The sequence below is a fragment of the Falco punctatus genome, assembly GCF_963210335.1.
Source record: "Falco punctatus genome assembly, chromosome: 6".
Taxonomy (NCBI): Eukaryota; Metazoa; Chordata; class Aves; order Falconiformes; family Falconidae; genus Falco; species Falco punctatus.
In genome coordinates, this window is record NC_137585.1 from 72,409,966 (window position 1) to 72,429,382 (window position 19,417).

Sequence of the window (19,417 nt, forward strand, 5' to 3'; positions counted from 1 at the left end):
TGCTGAAGCATGTGACAGCCAGGGAAGGGTCTGCAGAGAGATCTGGACAGGCTGGAGCGATGGGCTGAGGCCAACTGTAGGAGGTTCAACAAGGCTGAGTGCTGGGTCCTGCACGTGGGTCACAGCAACCCCACGCAGCGCTGAAGGCTGGGGGCAGAGCGGCTGGAAAGGTGCCCAGCGGGTGCTGGTCAACAAGGCATGAGCCAGCAGTGTGCCCAGACGGCCAAAAGCATCCTGGCTTGTATCCGAAACAGTGTGGCAGCAGGATCAGGGCAGTGATCGTCCCCCTGTACTCGGCACTGGTCCAGCAGGATGCTTTCACCTTCGTTACCATGCCTGCACGGGACCACGCATCTCGGCACAAGTGTACCCCACTGAGGACAGGCTCCGCGGCAGCCACCGGGGACTTTGTGCCCACAGCGGCCAGGCTGCTCGGTGGCACCAGCAGGGCCCAACCCTTGGGTCCCTGGCTGGGCTGCCCCAGGAAGGAGGGGGCATGACATGTGGGGAGGGGGCTGTCTGCCTGCCTGTCCCATGGACATGGGATGCTACCGGCAAGGAGGGCCTGTGCTCCTTACAACAGGGGGCTCTTCTCCCAGCCCCACAGTGTTGTCACAAATCCCTAAGGGCAGCGATGCTCCTTCCTCTGCTCGCACTTCCAGATCTGCCATCGCACGTTTTCCTTGCATGCAAATAGAGTTGGCGGAGGTTTCGTGAAGGAGTGGGTCTGCAGCGCTGTTCATTTTTACTGTAAATTTCCAATAATTTATGTGGGTTTTTTCACCGAAGACTTCATATCCACCTTTTTTTGGAAATGCTGATAAATAACTTCAGATGTTTATTTCGATCTGGGCATCTTCAACACATCGGGTGTCATGTCACAGTGCTGCCGGGCACAGGAATGCCAACAGCTCAGCAGCTGGAGACAGCAGGAAGCCTCCTCTTTTTGGGCTGATCCACAGAGAACCATACATTAAAAATGAAGCTAATCTCAGAATTTTCCACCAACCCAGATTTTAATAAAAATAATCTCCCCTGGAGATAGCTGTAATATAAAGCTCCAATACTGCTTCTCATACTGTGGGCCATGCTTTCTTTCCAGTAACTGTGAATTATGGCTCAATTATGTTCACTTTGCCCTCTAAGCACAGGCAAGGAAAGAGAGGGAGGGCTGCCCTTATGTCTTCTTTCTGAAAAAAAAATAAGTGCATAGCACAAGCTTGTGACTACTCCTGAGCTCCTCATCGCATGCACAAGCAAGACCTCATGCCCCAGGTACAGTACGTTTTGCAAGCACTTCCCCTCCAAGGACCTGTGAAATCCACCCTGCGCTATCCGTGTTGTCCGCAGACAAACCTTCAGCTCCCAGAGCGGATCAATGGTTGAATCTTCAAGCTATAGAAGCTCTGGCAACCACAGGTCTGCAACTGCTTAGGGGACACAGCTCACAAAGACAAGAGAAATGCCCATTTTGACAATTTAGCCCGAGAAAAATGTGTCCGCTATAATCTTCATGCCTTGCTTACTGTTAAAGTTTTCCTCCAGCTGTTCCACTAGCAGTTACGTGCTCCCCATGCCCCACTGAGCCGCCCAGTCCCCTGGCCCCCAACCCCACCACCCCCCTCAGGGCAGGTCCTCTGGCCGTGTCCACCTTCTGCCCAGAAAGCCAGCTCATGGGACGGGGAGCCAGAGAAATAGCAATCATTGCACAGATCGACAGTAGAGACTTTGCAAGAAAAGAGGTTTTCTCTAGAAAAAGCAACAGCAAGGAGAAAAATTTCCGTTTTGGTCAGCGCATTCGGTCCATGATAGGGACACAGCTCAATCACGGGCAGAGCCCCTCGTGCCGCCATGCAGGCACCTTTCCTTGCTCCAGCTGGGCTGGAGGACAGCACGCTTTCCTCACCGGGAAAGGAGAAGCCACAGAAACAACCCCGTGTCCTACAGCTCACCTCACGAAGCTGAAAGCACGGGAATAATTAATCCAGAGCACAGGACACAGGCTGCGTCCAGCGTGCCCTACCACAGAGCTGGCTCTGGCATGAGACAGGGATGGACACAAGCATCAGCATCTTATCCAAGGATTCTGGAGGCCCCAGAGTGAACCTGACAGGCAAGAATGAAATGTGGGGCCCCTTTATATGTTAAAGACACCTTATGAGCATGCCCAGGGAAGCAAAAGCATAATCCATGTTAATGAGAGAAAAATTCTAGCTCAGCTATGTGCTCATCATCGGCAAAACCTCTTCTCATTTCTCTCCATCACTTAAAATGGGTGCCATTGCTGTCTCTGAGCCTCCAAGGAGGAGCCATGACTCTTCGACTCAGCTCTTGCACTGATGACGCTCAACACTGGTTCCAGCACCCACCCTTCAACAGCGAAGGGCACATCCTAAACATCAGGGTGAGGTAACTGCTATTGACCTACTTTACAGACAAGCTCTCTGCGAGGCTGAACAGCATCACCAAAAACACGCATGAGCCGTGAACACTCAGCTCCAGGAAAAATTTCACCCCTGCTCCCACACCCTCTCCCAGCAAAACATGACAAACAGGGCGTCGCAAAAACCTGCTACGCTCGGCACTGATCGATGGCGCAGCTCTGGGAGCTCCAACTGCTCGCCTTTGCCCCCTCCTCCTTGCCCCTGTGCCCTTGCACCAGGACTGCCCACGCACCAGCCCAATGCGCTTGTGATGGCAGTGCTGGGGACCCTCCAGCGCCGTTCCCGCGTGGGAGCCCCGCTCTGCCCAAAGGGAAGGATGCAAACTCAGAACAAATGTGCAAGATGGAGGCATGTGTCTCATTAGTCAGTGTCATGTTCAAACCTCAGAGCAGTTCTACGAGGAAGCAGTTGACTGGAGAGCAATATCGGCTCAGAGCAGTGCCCATCTGCACGGCAGGGATGGTGCCAGGGAGCCACCTGAGCTGGTCCCCAGGACCCACAGGCTCCTCCAGAGCTGTCTCAGGCACTGTGAGGAAGGGTCCTCAGCTCCTGACTGCCCCAGGACTAGATAGACCCTGCTGCCAGAGACAGCCTGTCTTTTTTCAGCCCCTAAACCAGAGGAAGATTTGGGCACCCCCAGCTGCACTCCCAGCTCGGGCATTCCCGCTCCAGGGACTGAGCCCAGCCAGCCCTTGCTGTATGCAAATAGCCACCCCAGCCACCCCACTGCTGGGGACAAAATGCAGGAACCCAGCGTGACACCCCACAGCAAGGTCCTCCTGCCCTCCCTGTGGAGAGGACCCAGCCGCAGGAGCCAGGCTGTGCGCGCCAGCCACCGGCCTTCACAATAACCAGGGGCTGGCAACTAACTGGCCTCAGAGCCTGAGATACCCTCCCTGCTCTGAAGAAGGTCTTTCTACACCCGGTCCCCGTCAGGGCTGTGAAATGCTTGCAGAGCAGGACCCAGGCAGAGCTGCCTGCCTTGCCCTGTTGATAAGCAGAGGGTTGAATCCGCTACGCTAGCGCACACATGCATATTTACGCGGCTTTCTTTAAATCAAGTTTGAACAGTTTTATGCAAATACATTGCATTTGTTCAAAACAACTCATTAAATAATTCACCCACAATGTCCCAAAGGATGTTGCACAACACTTGGCAGCTAAACTTCCCAGTCCCCAAAATAATCAACCACAGCCACAGATCCAACGCAGTGACCCACAGCTCTCCTGCTTCAGGCAAAAGCCTCCCTCCATGCACATAATAAAGCAAAGTGGATTGATTTAAGTCAAAGTGATCACCAATTTTAACCGTGATAAATCAGCTGGCAGAAAATCTGGATATAAATAATCGAGTCTGATGTTGTTTTGCACTGGTAGTCCTAAGCTATTTTCCTAAAGAAAGGCTGAGTCGGATCAATTCATAACCATTACGTTAGATTAATTTGCAATTTAATACAGACTTTACAACCAAAAGTGCTTCTTCCTAAGTAGATACACTGTAACTGTATGCATCTATTTAAGCAATTATAATGTAAAATATAAATTCAATTTTTTAATTTTACCTGAACACTTTAGAAAAGAGTGAGTAGCGTATTTCTTAATAGAAGATGAGTAGGTTTTGACTTGTGATTTTAAGTCAAAAGCGTACTCAGATAAAAACTGACATTAAAATATGTTCATTTAGCACGTCAACATATTTCTTAGTACTAACAAATTAAATACAACTACTCTAAACTACCTGTGCTGGATTCATAGGAAATGTGTACACAACCAAAGTATCTCTTGCAACTACAAGCAACAGACATAAAAAGGGACTTTTACTGATAGCTACTTAAATTGTTTCTTCATGGCCATCAAGATCTTAGAGCTGATGGGTCTTGCCCACTTGAAATTGCCTTTCATGGCTGGAGTGGAAGAGAGGAAAGCAAGTTCTTTGCAGCTTTCTCAGCCTCCACCTGGCTCCTGCCTTCTGGATCTGCTCACCCTTGAGCTGAACTGGCCGGAATAAAGGAGATGCACTGGTTTATGGTTAAAAGCTGGGTTAGTATCTGCACTAGCTTCACACACTTAACCAAGGGATTCTTTGAGATCACTCGTTTGGTTTGCACGGACCGACTGCCCCATGGGTCGCAGCCCCCTGAGCCAGCACCGTAGGGTTGCTCCGTGCGTCCCTCCTGCCTACTCAGCTTGGTGTAAGGGACATTGGATAAAATGCAATGGTTCGTTACACTGAGGATCACAGTCCGCTGTTCCATGGATCCTACCGTCTGGATGCCGGTAGACTGCTCAAATGTTTGCATTAGTAAAACAGACACACAAAAAAAGCTACAAAGGGACTTTAAAATATGTCATGCTTGGTGCCGCATTCAATAGCATACAGTAATGAAGCATGGGGCTGCACAGTGAATAAAAAAGGAAAAAAAAGCGGAACAGCTGCCTCATTCATTGAGCACTATTAATCTGATCTGAAAAAGGCCGGGGTCCTATGGAAAAACAATGTGCAGCTTGTAATCAAAAAACATCTCAAAGCATGTGCATAAGTGGTTTGATTCTCCCCTAAAAGGGGCGAAAAATCCAACCCAACTATCGACAGCTAGAGACTTCTATAGCAGCAGAAAGCGGACACGTTGGCCAAGGATCATGGTTTTGGTGCAGGTTTAGACTATTCCAGACGTCAGTTCCTGACCTCCACATCTTCCCTCTGCAGCAATGAAGTTCAGTTTTCTTTCCCCCCACACCCCCCAGCTCACATCGCTGGGACAAAACAAAGCATGGAAAAAGGATTTTTAGGGTCTAGGTTGTACTGGGAGACCAGTGAGAGGGGAAGCCTGGGGCAGGGGAGAGGAACCTGCGTGCTCAGGAGCAGAGGGGCTGGTGCCGTGGCCATGCTCCTGCGCCTGGGGAAGGCAGCAGAGCTGTGGTGCAAGCCCTGCTTTCCTCACTCCTCTCTTTTCTGCCAGGCTCCCTCCCCTCTCCAGGCACAGAAACAGCTGGCTGCACAGGCTGGCTCCTGCATCTTCCTCCTCCTGAGGAAGCCACAGCGGTGTTCCCATGTGGCCTCAAGACACAGGACCCTCCTTGGCCCTTGGTGTGGTAAAGACCTTTCCATTCCTTGACTGCAAAATTACCTCGGAGAAGATAAAATGCAAGAACATGATGTTGAGCTCTTTATTCCTGCTTTGCAACAGCAGTTAAGCTGCACCTAAGCTGCACCTAAGCACAGTGCGGTGTGGGTGGGTGCATATTTAAACAGTGGGCACCATCTGCAGTGCCAGGAGCTCACCACACATCCCTGGTGTCAAACACCTGGTGCAAAAACCAGTGCAAACACCTGGAATAAAGCTGGACACCACCTCGCTCACCTGCCCAGATCCAGCCCTGGGCAGCACGAGTGCTGGACCTGGCTCCACATGGAGCAGGAACGAACAGCCACCATTCCAGCAACATCTGTGGATGCCATTTTCCACCAGATCCAGCTGAACGCCAACCAGAAGAGCAGGAAGGCCTGCGTTCCCCATGAAGGAGGCAGTTCACAGACACGTGAGGCTGCTGCTGCAGCCAAAGCGAGCCCACCTCCCTGGGCTCCACCAGTGTGCGCCGGGCCGGTGCAGAGACCTGCTGAGGGTTAAAGCCAGCGAGGAAAAAATGTTATTTTAACCTAGGGCAGCTCCTTCATCTGGCTTTAACATGATTTAAAAGGGCAAAGAAAGATGTGCCAGCACACAATGGAGAAGAAAAGCCCTTGGAAATCTCGGGGAGGAAGTCTCATCAGCTGTACACCACTGCTCCTCTAGATCTTTCTGAGCTATTTCGATAAGCTCCAGCTCTGATAGTTAGCAGCTTCCTAAGTACCATTCATTTGCAAGAGGCTCTTATCTCTCTACATATACATTTTTTATGTGATGTGCTGAGCTGTGATTCCTTGGAACAAGTTTTCCCTGCTTCCAGTGAAAAAGTAAATAGAAAACCTGCACCTCGTTGCTCTGTAATTACAACCATGGTGGCAACTGGCCATGTGGAGGGCGGCCAGTGCTGCCCACCGGCTGCTGCAAAAAATGTTTTCCCATGGGAAATATCCCAGGTTTGGTCAGATATCTTGCAGAATTTCAGTGCCAGCACAGGCTGCAGACAGAGGGGATTTGGTGATGGCTGGAGGCACTTTTGTGCTCTCCTAGGATTATTTCTGTATTGCCACCTTTTCCTACCGCCGGGCCCCAAACAAGGCTGCAACTCACTTCCAAAGCGCTCCCACCGCAAGACTTTGGGAATCGGTTTTCAAATGTGTTTTAATGATACAGACCCACAACTCGTAACTATTTCAGAGAAACAAACCTTAGCTTGGGCATGTTTCTGTCTCCTTAAAAAACAGACTATAATCTCATAAATCTTGTGGGTGTTTTGGATAATTTTATCCTGGGTCTCCACCACCCCCTCCCACCAAGCAATGCACAGCCAAAAACTGAGCTGAAATGGCTCTTCCCGGAGGATAAGCAGCTGCAGGCCAAATGCAGGAGCAGGCAGGCGAGATAGAAAAGCTCCACCAGAGTTAGGAAGGATCTCCAGGGCCTTGCACATCAGCCTTCTCTTTCCTTTGCCCAGGCTCACACTCCCACCCCATGCAAGGGCCAGCGCCAGTGTGCACCAGCAGCTCACACAGATCAGGGTTAAAAGGAGGTGGGGAGGTTCCCAGGTTATCAAACTCCAAATAAATTGCTATCTTCAGAGCCACCACAGAGCCCAGGCTGTCAAACCAATTCCCTGCCCTACAGCCACAGTACGGAATGGGTCCCTGGCACAAAACACCAGCACAGCCCTGACAGCGGGCGTGTGGAGCTCCGTGCTGGGCATCACTGCTGCCAGCCACCAGCCCAGCTCCTGCTGCTTGCCCGGCACAGCTGAGCAGGGAGCAGGACCATGCCCACAGGCTGGCACTGGCAGTGACGAAACGTGCCATGCTGCCGGCATGCTGGACCCTGGGCTGCAGCCCCACTCTCCTCTGGGTTCTGCTCAGCCCTGCTTGGTCACAGCCCTCTGTCCACCCCTACCCACCCACCCACTCTGTTTTGGACAGCCCATGGAGCAGGGTTGCCCCCCAAATCCAGCCCTGTAGCGCACTGACACACACGAGGGCAGCCGGGAGTGGCCGGGGGTTACCAGCAAGTGTCAGATCCCGCGGGAGATGATCCCTGGAGCCAGAAAGCAGAGTGGCACTTGGCAGCCACACAGTCTGCAGGGAGTCACTGAACACAGAGCACGCTGGCTCTGCCCCCTCGTGAGCTCAGCACCATGCAGTCCTTAATTACACCATCACACGCTGCTGCTCAAAGGCTACACCACCGACCGGATGATTTTTCCTCCTTTGATACAACAGCAGATTCTCATATTTTTCTGTGCAGCAGCAGCTGAGCGCAAGGAGGGATTCTGTGCAACTGAGTGGTCCCGTACTGATTCATATCACAGAGTATATAGGGCAGATCTACCCAAAGTCTGCATGTTAACTACATCAACCCTGGTGTCAGGGGGTCCTGCCGGGAGCCGGGATGCCCCAGAGTACAGTGCCACCACAGCCCTGGGAAGCTTCTGCTCTGCCAACACCTGAAGCCACCCCGGGAGCAAATGGACTTGGGACAGCAATTTATGTAAAGCTTACATGCCAGCAGATTTTCACTATGATTTTTACTACTGGATTGTTAACCTACAACAAATGTTAAGAATAGTTTCATTCATCCTTTTCATATCAATTGCTTCCATGAGCTCAGCATTTCTGTCTGCTGAGGTGTCCGCAGTCAGCACCATGTTACTCAGCACGTGGCACCTCCACAGCCGTGCAGGATAAAACTCTCGGTAGCTGCAGGAGAGAAGCCAGGATGCGGGATTACACCTTGCCCAGGAAGCCAGAGCAGGCTGCAGGCAGGTCTGCTGCCATGCCCACCGTGCGGTGCTGCAGTGGCCCTCCCAGCTGCCTCACACGAGCTGCTGAGCATCTGCAGCTGCCAAGCCAGCACAGGCAAACCCACCGCACCTCTTCGCATATATTTAAAAGTCCGTCCTGTGTCGTGGACAGTCACCAGGGGACAGGGCACATGGCAGCAGAGCAAGAGGCTTTGGTGCTCCCTGGCTCAGAAGAGATGTGTCCGCTGTCATTTCCTACACATCCCTGTGTCTTTTCCCTCCTTTTATTTTAGGGAGAGCAAACAGTGCAGCAGGTAGCACATTTTACAGAAAGAGCCTTTTTATTTACAGCCGCAACAGTCCTCCTTTGCAAATCACCTCATCAGAGAACCAGGGTCCCTTGTCCTACAACCCCTCTGCAGCACACAAATCCCCATCAGCAAAGGCGCTGCAGCCCCCTCCCCACCCATCCTGTGCTGACCACACTGTGGCAGCAGCATCACCACAGTGACAGTGTGTCACTGTGTGGCACTCCCCTCCAGGCAAAGCTGTGTGCAGTCCCCATGCCTCCATTGCTGGTGGGCAGCTCACTTGGCCACAGCTTGTGGCCACCGCACCCCTGCCTCACCGGGTTGCAGACACAAGGTTGTTACTGCTTGCAGGATGGGCTGCAGCCGCATTCACGGGCTTGTGGGACAGTGAATTCAAATCAAATCCCAAATGAATGGCAAGCCACACCGTCTCTTGGCAGCCTGCCTTTCCACCATCAGTCCTGGCTAAGCAGAGGTTCAGGAAAACTTTGCCTATCTCTCTTCTGTAATAGGAAAATTTATTTCTTCACTTCCCTTGGGCTTAACAGAAGAATCAATGCTTTGTGCGCTGGTTGTCAGGCTCTTATTTCATTTGCATTAAGGAGATAAGTCCCAATATTAACCTAAAGTATCAGGTGACTGGGAAGAGGTGTGAGGGCAGAGGCTTTTCTGCAGCCACAGAGGGAAATGAGCAACTCCATCCTGCAGCAAAGGGAGGCCCTGGCCTCAGCAGAGAGTTCAAACAGCCTCTCACCAATGGAGCTGGGTGGTCTCATACCTCCAAGGCCCTTGGTTGAGGGACATTTCCTCGCCAACACATCACCAAAGCCCTGCATGAGGAAGGAGCCCTCCAGCAGGACAGATGCCAGCAGAGGAAAGACATGCCAGACCTCGCTGCCTGGACACCACAGGACAACCTTCTACAGGATGTGAATCCTTCAGCATCACCCAGGCTTTCCTGGCTGCAACACATCAAACAAGCCATGCTTCAACATGATCCCCTTTGCAGATGAGACCAAATTCTCCCTAGGGCTGCAAATCCACCTTACCAACTGTGATCCTGCCAGTTTGGGAACTGATGATCTGGCCTGAAAGCACCAAGTCTGCCACCACAGGGCTGCACCCAAACAGATGCCATGAGACGGTGGCTCCTTCTCAGCACTGCCCGCTCTGCCAGTACCGGTGAGGAGCAGAGCCCATGTTCTCAGCATAGCCACATAGCCATGCTCACCCGCCTCCCATTGATGGACAGTCCCTCCAGTGTCCTCACCGTGGCTTCCCTGCACAGCCCAGACCCATCTCACATGCTCTGGAATGGCACCCTGCAAGAAATGCATCCACAGCTCCATGCCTCTTCAACACAAACAGCTTTCTGTCTCGCCTCCCAAATCAGCATCTGCCTCTCAAAGGGTCTCTTTGCTCTCAATATCACTCTTCCCCTCCACTACAGCACAAATTGTCCCTCCTCCTGCCAGGCCACCAACTTGACCTGCCCAGACTTCTCCACCTGAGGGCTCCCAGCAGAGCAGCCACCCCTTGCACCCGCCATCCCCCAAAACCTGCTTGCAGGAGCTGGGCACCTCTGGGTGGGAGAAGCAGGAGCTGGGGTCCCATCACAGTGGACTCCATGGCAGGCTGGGCAGGCCCTGGCACCTCCCAAAGAGTTCAGCACCCACACACATGGGACACTGCTACGTAGGAGTCCTTTGGAAACTGCTAGTGGGAATGGAGGTCAAGAGAGGAGGCAAGGACCCAAAACTGGAACAACAAGATGTACCCATCTTGTGGCACCTTCCTTTTCCCAAACACTTTACCTTGCATGCCTCAGCTGTCACAGAGAGCTCACAGAGGGGAACAGGGGACAGCAAATTTGGGGCACCATGAAAAATATCCAGCTCCAGTAGTGGACTCACCTGCCAGGGACCATGCAGGACAGAGGACCCCAGGCTGCAGGGCATTGTGTGGCTCCTGACCACATTTCCAGGCACTCCCCAGCACAGGAGCAGCGTGTGCCAGCAGGAGCCAGGCACCACTCTTCTCCCACAGCCCCAGACTCTGCCCCTGCCCAGGACAGTCCATGGGTCCAGGCTGTCCCATACCCATAAGCTCTGGGAACGCTGCAGCTCCCTGGGGCAACTCTGCCTGTCAGAAAGGAGGGCCATTTGCAACTGTCGGTCAGTACTCTGAGGGGTTTATAACCTGTTTATGTCCCCAGCAGAGCTCTTCGCCTACACAGCAGGAAATACTACCAGCTACTTCTGCATCGTGATGAATAGTCTCCTTTTGGTCATTCAGATGTGTTCCCTTCCCCTCCAAGCACACCCCTCCCCGGTCTCCACCCACCTCTCTGCATCTCACAGGTCTGTGGGAAGCAGGAGATGTGTTCTGTTCCTCCTGCACTCCAGGTTCCATTTCCCAAGTTGTCCGTAAGGGTGTAGGGCAGCTCGGCTGCTCTTCCCTGAGCTCAGAGCCCGTGCAGGCAGCTCAGACAATTTAATCTCAAAGTGCTGGGCCATCATTAGGATATAAACAGTGATGTGCCTGAAGAGACTGCCTTTTCAGAGACAAGGTCACAGCCTCGGGTGGAGATTTGCTCTTAACAATGGAAGCCACTAACAGTGAATTCAAAGGCTTTCAGCTGAATAAACACATGCTGGAGAGTTGCAAAAGGAATCTAAGAGAGGCTTGGAGACAACTCCAAGAGACCTGGGAAACTTGACTTGAAAAGTCAGCTGCTTCACAGTCTAAAAATCCACCTGGAAGCTCCAACCGTGACAGCAGACACGAACTTGAATAAGCTGAACTTTGCCCAGATGAAGTCCTGATCTCTGAAATTGTGGCAGCTAACAGAGTCTGACTTGTTACTGAAAAGCTACCTGTCCACCCTGTGCCCGAAGATCCCAAAAAAGACAATCTCCACCATCAAGCAGAGCTTGCTATAGCAAAGCCCACGGCACGTCAGCCGGTGCTGCAGCAGCCAAGCCAGACTCAGAAGCCCAGAGGTACCCGTGGGAGGAGGGTACGGGGTTGCTTCAGACTGTACAAGGGCTGGAGTTCAGTGAGCAAAACCCCTTCAGCACACCAACCCCTTGCTGGCGCCACACAGTCCTGGGGAGGCCAGTGATCCCTGTTGTGGTCCCATCCCTCCTCCTTATGTTTGTGTTCTTCCCAGAGCAAGCAGGGAAGAAAGCCTCTTCTCTTGGATGATCCCTGATCCATGTGCCCCGTCACTCAGAACAACTCAACCTCTGGACGGGTCCAGGGAAGAAGATGCAGAGCCAGGTCAGAGGAGGCCAGGAGTGTTCCCATTACAAGGCAGGGAATCTGACTGCCCTTCCTGCAGGTGCCATCAAGTTCCTGTGCCTTATCCCTGCCTATGGGATATCCTTCCCTCTCCTCAGCCCACTCGCAGGCTGTGAGATCCCTCCCGGGGTGCAGACACTAACCCTGGCCTGGAGCAAGAGCCCCACACAGACCCACAGAGTGGCCAAAGTGTCAGGCCCCCCGCGGGCCGTCCATCAGGGAGGGCCACCGCCATCGCAAAGCCAGACAAGCAGAGCAGCAAAAGCAGAGGAAGGACACCTCTGGGAAGATGCCTGTGCCTAGGGGTAATCCCTGCCCTGTGGCTGCACTCAGCGGAAGAACAGCTCAATAGCAGCTCCTCTGAACTGCAGAGCCTATCCCAGCCCAGGGAAAAGGGTCTGAGAAGCCAAGAGATTATGCCAGGAGAGGGGTCCCCACCTGGCCTGAGAGACAGTGTGCCACAGCTCTGCTGCGCCACAGCAGCCCAGGGAAGGGGAGCCAGGCTCTGGTTGGACACCAGCGCAACACCCACTAACTGCAGGGAGAAGCAGGACCCATTTGGGCCAGGAGCAGGGAAGAGGTTTAGGATCCTCACTCTCTCCAGCTGTGTGAGATCGAGGACCCATGCCCTGTAAGAGGGGAGCAGGCAGGGAATACACACAGCTCTGGAGCATCTGTCCTGTGAGCTCCTGCAAAACACAGCAAACACATCCCAGAGTGTCTCATGGAGGAGATGGTGGTGCGGTGGCAAGCCCCGCAGTGGCAGATGGGACAGGCTCAGCTGCTCATTTTCCCCATTTTCACACAGGTCATGCCCCCATCTGCTTGGATGTCACCTTGCAGACAGGGACCAAAGCTGTCTGTTCAGGGCATGAGGAATAAGCACCGTGAGTGCCTAAATTACAGAGCCGATGTATGGGGGATGATGCACAGGAGGCTAGGGAAGTTCAGGGCCAGTCATGTACAGCTCTTAGGGATGTATGCAGTTAAGCCAGCTTGATTTTTCCTGCCTCCCATTATTTAAGTGAAGGTACTTCAGCTAGCACAGAAGAGGAGTTTGCAAAACAGGCAGTTTCTATTTGGGAAGTCAGCCCCCACCTGAACCATAAATGCAGCAGCTCTCTGCAGACGCTACCTTGGTCTGAAAGAAAGAGATGCCCCCGACACCAGCCTGAGCATGGCTGTGTGCTGGTGACAGCGCGGGACCGCTGTGCAGGGAGCAGCACTGGGTGCCCAGCGTGTGGGGCAGCCAAGGGTCTGACAGAGCAGCCGTCACACCGTCCTGCTGCCCACCAGCGCAGACTGAGCAGAGCCCATCCCTGCTCTGCAGGGAGCCTGCACCCAAATCTGCTTCCGCCCTGCCTCTCTGCCCAGGGGAGCAGGTGCCACAGCCTCCGACCCCCATCTGCATCCCATGAAACCCAGTGCGTGCTGCCCCATGTGACGGGCAGCAGGGACAGGGCCGGGCAGCAGGGACAGGACCGGGTGGGCAGCCCTGCCCTCCCAGGAGCACCACCTGTGCGCTCCTGCTACTCAAGTAGCTCTGCAAAGCTGGAGAGCCCTGGGCTGCGGCTGCAGCCAATTCCTCTGCACATCAGCCGGGCTGTCGGTGTGCAGGCTGCGCTGGCCGGGATGCAAGTGACATGCTGCCCTTACTGCAGCTGGCAGCGCTGCCCCCTGCCCCCCGACTCCCCACGGCACCCTGCCCCTTGCCCCCTGTCTCCCCGCAGCACCCTGCACGTAGCCGGATTGCTGCCCCCTTCCCCCAATTCGCCACGGCACCCAGCCCCCTGCCCCCCGACTCCCCACGGCACCCTGCCCGCAGCCGAGGGGAGAGATGCCCCCAGTCCCCAGCCCCAGGGCAGCCGGAGGGTTGCCCCTGCGGCTCCCACCCCCAGCCCAGGGAGGCTGCACTAGAAACATTTGCACCCTTCAACGCTCTGATATGCATCTGCCCCTCAGGCAGGGGAGATCTGGGAGGGACATTCCCACTTTATCCATGCAAATATGCTCTGCTTCGCAGGCAGCCGCATTCCCTCCCCTGCCTCGGGTGATCTTTGGTCTGGCAAGGCTGAGCTGCTTCCCTCGGACTCTGGGACTATCCCTGGCTGCAGTGCAGGACTTGGAAGGAGGAAGGGGGAGCGGTTTACAACACACCATCACACCGACACATCACATACATCGCTGCTTCCTCCGGTGCCCACGCACACTCCCAAAACAAACTAAGCCAGGGAAGGGAGGTGCAGAGCAGAGCCCAAGGAACAGCAAAGTGGAGAGGTGGGTGCCATGGCAATGGGCTGAGTAAAGGCCCTCACTGGCAGTCCCTGGGCCCTGCCCTGTGCTGCATCACACAACAGGATCTGGGCTGAGGGCTGGAGCAGGATGAGACCCGGGTCCGTACATCAGCTTGGGGATGGATGTGCACAGGGATGGTGGAGGAGGAGCTGATGTGCTGGGGCCAATACAGCAGTGAAGGGAAAGAGCATACAGTGTCCCCAAGAGCCTTGCTCACAACCCCAGCAGGGGCCAGGGCTGGAGAGAGCAGAGAGCAGCTGTAAAGCCCTTCCCGCAGCGCAAGGTCAGTCCTCACTAGAGCAGAGCATCTGTCTGATTCTTCGACAGCAAAGGCAGCGCTGCCTCGCCTGCCTCTCTCTGCTGCTGCCCGGTGCTTGGCAGCTCAGCCTGCAGAGCTGTGCCTGCGAGCATGCGAGCACCTCAGCCCCAAGTGCCTGGCCCTCAGCCCCAGCACCACCGTCCTCTAGCAAGCTCTCTGGCCCCAGCTGCTACCCCTCCGCCACCGAGTAGGACCCCCATGCCAGTCTCCAAAATAGAACTCTTTCACCACCAAAGAGGAGAGCTCTCACTTCTCCTAGTCCCCTCCACCCCCAGCAACGCTCTGCTCTGCTCGCCCCAAGTCTGTCTCATCTCCCCCCACCCCTAATCCCCAAGGGGCACCTCCTCCCTATGCCTCGCAGCCCACCCATCCCAGGCAAGATGCTGCTCCCAGCACCACCTCTAACGAGTACTCCTCCTCCAGGGCCCCTGTTACCGCAGCCCAGCCCTTCAGCGAACTTTTTCCCTGCACTGACCAGGCTGTTTCCAAGTTCTCGCTCCCCCCAAGCACCCCATCCCCGGATCACCCCCAGCATTGCCCCACAGGTAACTACCCACCACGATACCCACGCACACTGCCCCACATCACACCATAATGCTCATGCCCTCCTGTGTCACACCTCGGCACCTGCGTGTCCTGCCTTGTGGCACCGACACCGTGGCCGGGCACCCCGTCCGGTGCAGTGGTGCCCCCACACACACCCCGCAACCCGCTGCGCCGCACCCGGGCCTGACGCCCTGAACCCGCCGCGGTCACGTCGGCACCGGCGGGCAGCCCACGCACACCTACAGCTCGGCACCGGCGGGAGCTGCCCGCACAGCCTGCCCAGTCCCACTGGCCCACGCCGCCAGCGGGCGGGCGGCCGGCCATCGGTCCCCAGCGCTGCGGCTTCGTGCTCCCGCAGCCCGGCGCAGCCGGTGCGGGTGCTGGAGCCGATCCCGATGCCGGAGCCAGCGCTGGAGCGGTGCTGGTACCGGTACCACGCCAGTACCGGAGCCTCCCGAGCTGCGCCCACCCCCCACGCCCAGCCCCGCTGTCCCCCGCGCTCGGGGCGGGCGGCGGAGCGCAGCGCGGTCCCGGGCCGATGCGGGCCCCCGGCGGCGGGAGCGGCCCCGGGCTGCAAAGCAGCGCTGCAGCGGGGCTGCCCGGGCCGCTCCGCCCGCCGCTCCGCCGGGCTCTGCGGGGGCACCGGGGAGCGGGGCAATGGGGGGCGGGGGGGGGGCACCGGGGAGCGGGGCAATGAGGGGCGAGGGGGGGGCACCGGGGAGCGGGGCAATGGGGAGGGGGGCACCGGGGAGCGGGGGGCTGGGGCAATGGGGAGCCGGGCAGCAGGGCAGGGGGGAGCCGTCCTGCCGGGGCCGGCCGCCCCCCGCCCGCGGCGGTGCGAAGTTTGCCGGGTGGTGCCGGGGCGGCAGCCGTGCGGAGCGGGGCCGGGGCCGCGCGGGGTGCGGGTCGGGGCCGGGGCCAGGGCGGGCACTCACCGTCTGCTGGAGGTCGGGGATGCCGATGCGGACGACGATGGCGCCGGGCGCGGGCTCCTCCATGCGCGCCGGGGCCGCCAGCTTGGGGGAGCGGGGCCCGCCGGGGCCCCGGGCCGGGTCGAGCCGCGTCTCCTCCCGCAGGCCGGCACCCGGCTCCCCGGCGGCGGCGGCGCGGGGCTGTCGCTCCGGCGGCGGCGGCGGCTCTGGCGGCGGCGACTCCGGGCTCTCATGTTTGCTGCCGGCGGGGCTCAGAGGCATGCTCCGTGCGGCGCGGCGGGGCGGCCGGCACCGGCACCGGCACCGGGGGCCGCGCTCACAGCCCGCCCGGGGGCCCTGCGGGGTGAGGAGAGGCGGTGAGCACGGCTGCGACCCGCGGGGACACTCGGCTGGGACCCCGCGGGGGTCCCCGGCAGAGACCATCCCCTGGCAGGGGACCCCCACAATGCACATGGGTACTCCGGCTGGGACCCCGGCAGGGGCCCAGGAACTGGCTCCCATGCTGCACACAGGTGACCCTGAGGGACCCTGTGGGGAGACACCAGCAGTGACCATCCCCCGGCAAAGGCCTGGGAGAGAACCCCCCCACTGCACATGGGCATCCCTGCAGGGACCTCCCCCCCCCCCTTTCCCCCAGCAGGGACCCGGTGGAGGACCCCCACACTGCACATGGGCAGGGACTATCCACTGGCAGGAACACAGGGAGGACACCCAACATCCACCTGGGGACCTAGTGGGGGCCCCCCAGCAGGGGCCTAGTAGAAGACCCCCACACTCCACCCAGGCCACCCCCACAGGGACTTCATACAGGACCCCTGACTGCCCCACACAGAGCTCCCCATCTTGGGGCCCTCACCCAGGAACCCCCGACCAACTGTGCAGTAACCTCGCAGAGGCACCCACACAGGATCCCCCACGGATACGGATACATTCCCACAAAAGATCCTTTTGTTGAGACCTTGCAGAGGACCACCCTCACCCTACATGGGAACCTCCATGTCACAGACCTCACCGAGAAGCCCCACAGCACACTATGCAGGGATCCCCACAAGTGCCCCCCCCCCCCCCCCCCCAAGGGCCAACTGCCACTGCATGGCCTCCCTGGCCCCCACAGCGGGCACAGCCCCCATTGCAGTGACTCCCACCAGCCAGCCAGAAGGGACTCTTCCTCACCCCGGCATGGGCCTGCCCCGGGTTCACCCCATCCCAGGTGCACGGACACCCAGAGCATCTGCTCACCCAGGGAGGGGGTCACCACACAGTGCGCACTACAGAGCCAGCACAGAGGGTCTGGACACAGCACCCTAGGAGAGTACGGGTTGTCCCAGCTTCTGGGGCCTGCTCTGCCCCTTTGATCAACTGTCTTCTCTCCATACAACCACCAATGCCTGCAGTTCATCCCAGTGCCCCTGTCCCCCATCTGCAACCATCATCCTCCATCTTCACATCTGCACCAGCATCTCTGGAGGGCCTGCCTGACTCCTTCATCGTCTGCCATGGGGGGACTCATAAGGGAGGCTGGACATTAGCCAGACAAGCAGGTGTGACTCGTGGGGTGCTTAGCACCATGCCTGTCTCTGGGTTTTACAGGGAAAGGTCTTGGTTGTGGCCCAGTAAACTGTTAGTGCTGCAGTTGGTGGAGCGCTGCCCACTGCGAGGTCCCCAATACCCCTGCTTGGAGGCGATCACCACCCAGCACATGTCCGTGTGCACCCGCAGCCAGTCAGACTGGCCTTTGGGCTGCAGGCTCCAGCACCACCTCCACCAGCCCACTGGGCAAGGAGCTGGGACTGTCTCCCAGGAGTTTCCAGAACTGGCTTGTACTTGGACAAGAGGATGGAGCTGTGCCCTTGTGCCCAAGTTTTGGGAGTGGGAGGACAGCTGACCTGTGTTTCCACCTCAGAGACCTGTCTGAGCCAGATAAGCCACGTGTGCACACACTTGGAGCAGTGGTGGCCGGCGCAGCTACCGTTAGCTCCAGCACAGAGCAGAGACACAGGCAGCTGCCACCACGAGCTGCTGTTTGTGCCAGTCCCCCCAGCAGTGGGGGCTAACTAAAGCCAGGAGGACCCTGCCTGCCCAGCAAGTCCAGCCCTTGCTCTCAGGCAGGGGCTGGCCAGTGACTGCCCTGCCAAGCACAGATGGGATGCTGGGCTGAGCCCTGCAGGACTACGTATGGGATTGTGTCCGGTCCATCACTGGCTGGGATTCAAGGCTTTAATCTACGTGACAATCCTGAAACAGAAATAGCCCCCAAACCACTGAGAGCTGGAAAGAGATACGCTATGGCCTGGATCTGTCCAGGAAATGACTAATGGCTCTTCCTTTGGTCCTCCCATCCTAAAGCCGAGGGACTGCACAAGGCAGGCATCGGGGAGAGCCTGACTCTGCCAGGGCGGCTAGCCCCAAGCAACTCTCTCAGCTGGAGCAGTACCTGCTGCAAATGACTTGCACCAGCAGAACGGGCGAGACAGGCAGAGAAGGCTGCATCCACAGACCTGGAAGTTTGGGGTCAGAGTGAGAGTCTAACAGGTCCTAGACCATGAGCACTGCAACTCTGTGGCACAAGCCTTGGAATATAAATCAAGGTTTGACCATGACAAACAATGAGATCAGCCCAGGAGCAATCAGCTGGTCTCTGGGTTCCTTCAATCCACACCTGCACCCCTGTGCTGGAGAATCACAGGTCCTGTCTGTCTGCTGTTGCTTCACAGATACAAGGACCAGGGAAGTGTCCGGCTCCCCCTGCAACCTGCATTCCCATCACCCAGGACCTCTCAGTGCTGCCCTGGCATGGGTCAAGCCTTTGTGCCTGGATGGGAGGACCATGCCAGTTTCAGTCATCCCCTGCAAGTCCCTTAAGGTATGAGAAAACATTCCTTCCCATCAGCAAAGCAAGCCAAACCCATGCCTTTCCAGGGTGCCTGTCCTGCAGCAGCTCTCCTGCTGTATCTCCATGGGGTCTGAGAAGAGCTCTCAAGCAGGGCACTGGGGCGAGAGGAGATGAGACCAGTGGCACTGGAAAGCCTCCTGCTCCATGGAGCACACAGTGTTCCCTGCCCTGCACCTGTCCTGGCCCCAGGTAGAGGTGCACCAGAACTGCAGATCCACAGAGCGTGGGCTGGGGTCGAGCACCTTGCAGGTCTCAGGTGAAGTGATGCAAGGCTTTGAAGCAAAAGCCACATGGCAAAAGCAAGGAATGCAAGGAACAGGCTGGGCTCTGCAGCTTTCAGTCAGGGACACCGGGGATGAGGTGGGGCTGGTGAGGGGAAGAAGTGGCTGAGATGACCATGACTCACATGCAGCCGAGAAGGAGCCGCTGGCTGAGCACAAAAGACAAAGGAGTAAGAATGGTCAGGAAGGGAGATGGCAAAG

The 19,417-nt window shown here is 56.8% G+C and overlaps 1 protein-coding gene across 3 annotated transcripts in view; it reads right to left on the reverse strand.

The window, feature by feature from the left end:
• SHANK3 (SH3 and multiple ankyrin repeat domains 3) overlaps window positions 1–19,417 on the reverse strand; it is a 369,137-nt gene that overhangs the window by 327,986 nt on the left and 21,734 nt on the right. For all 3 annotated transcript variants that reach the window (XM_080390963.1, XM_080390961.1, XM_080390962.1), the window contains one exon: window positions 16,046–16,378. In XM_080390963.1, the coding sequence (XP_080247089.1) occupies window positions 16,046–16,303 (258 nt within the window). In that variant the 5' untranslated portion in view covers window positions 16,304–16,378. The remainder of the gene's footprint in view (window positions 1–16,045; window positions 16,379–19,417) is intronic.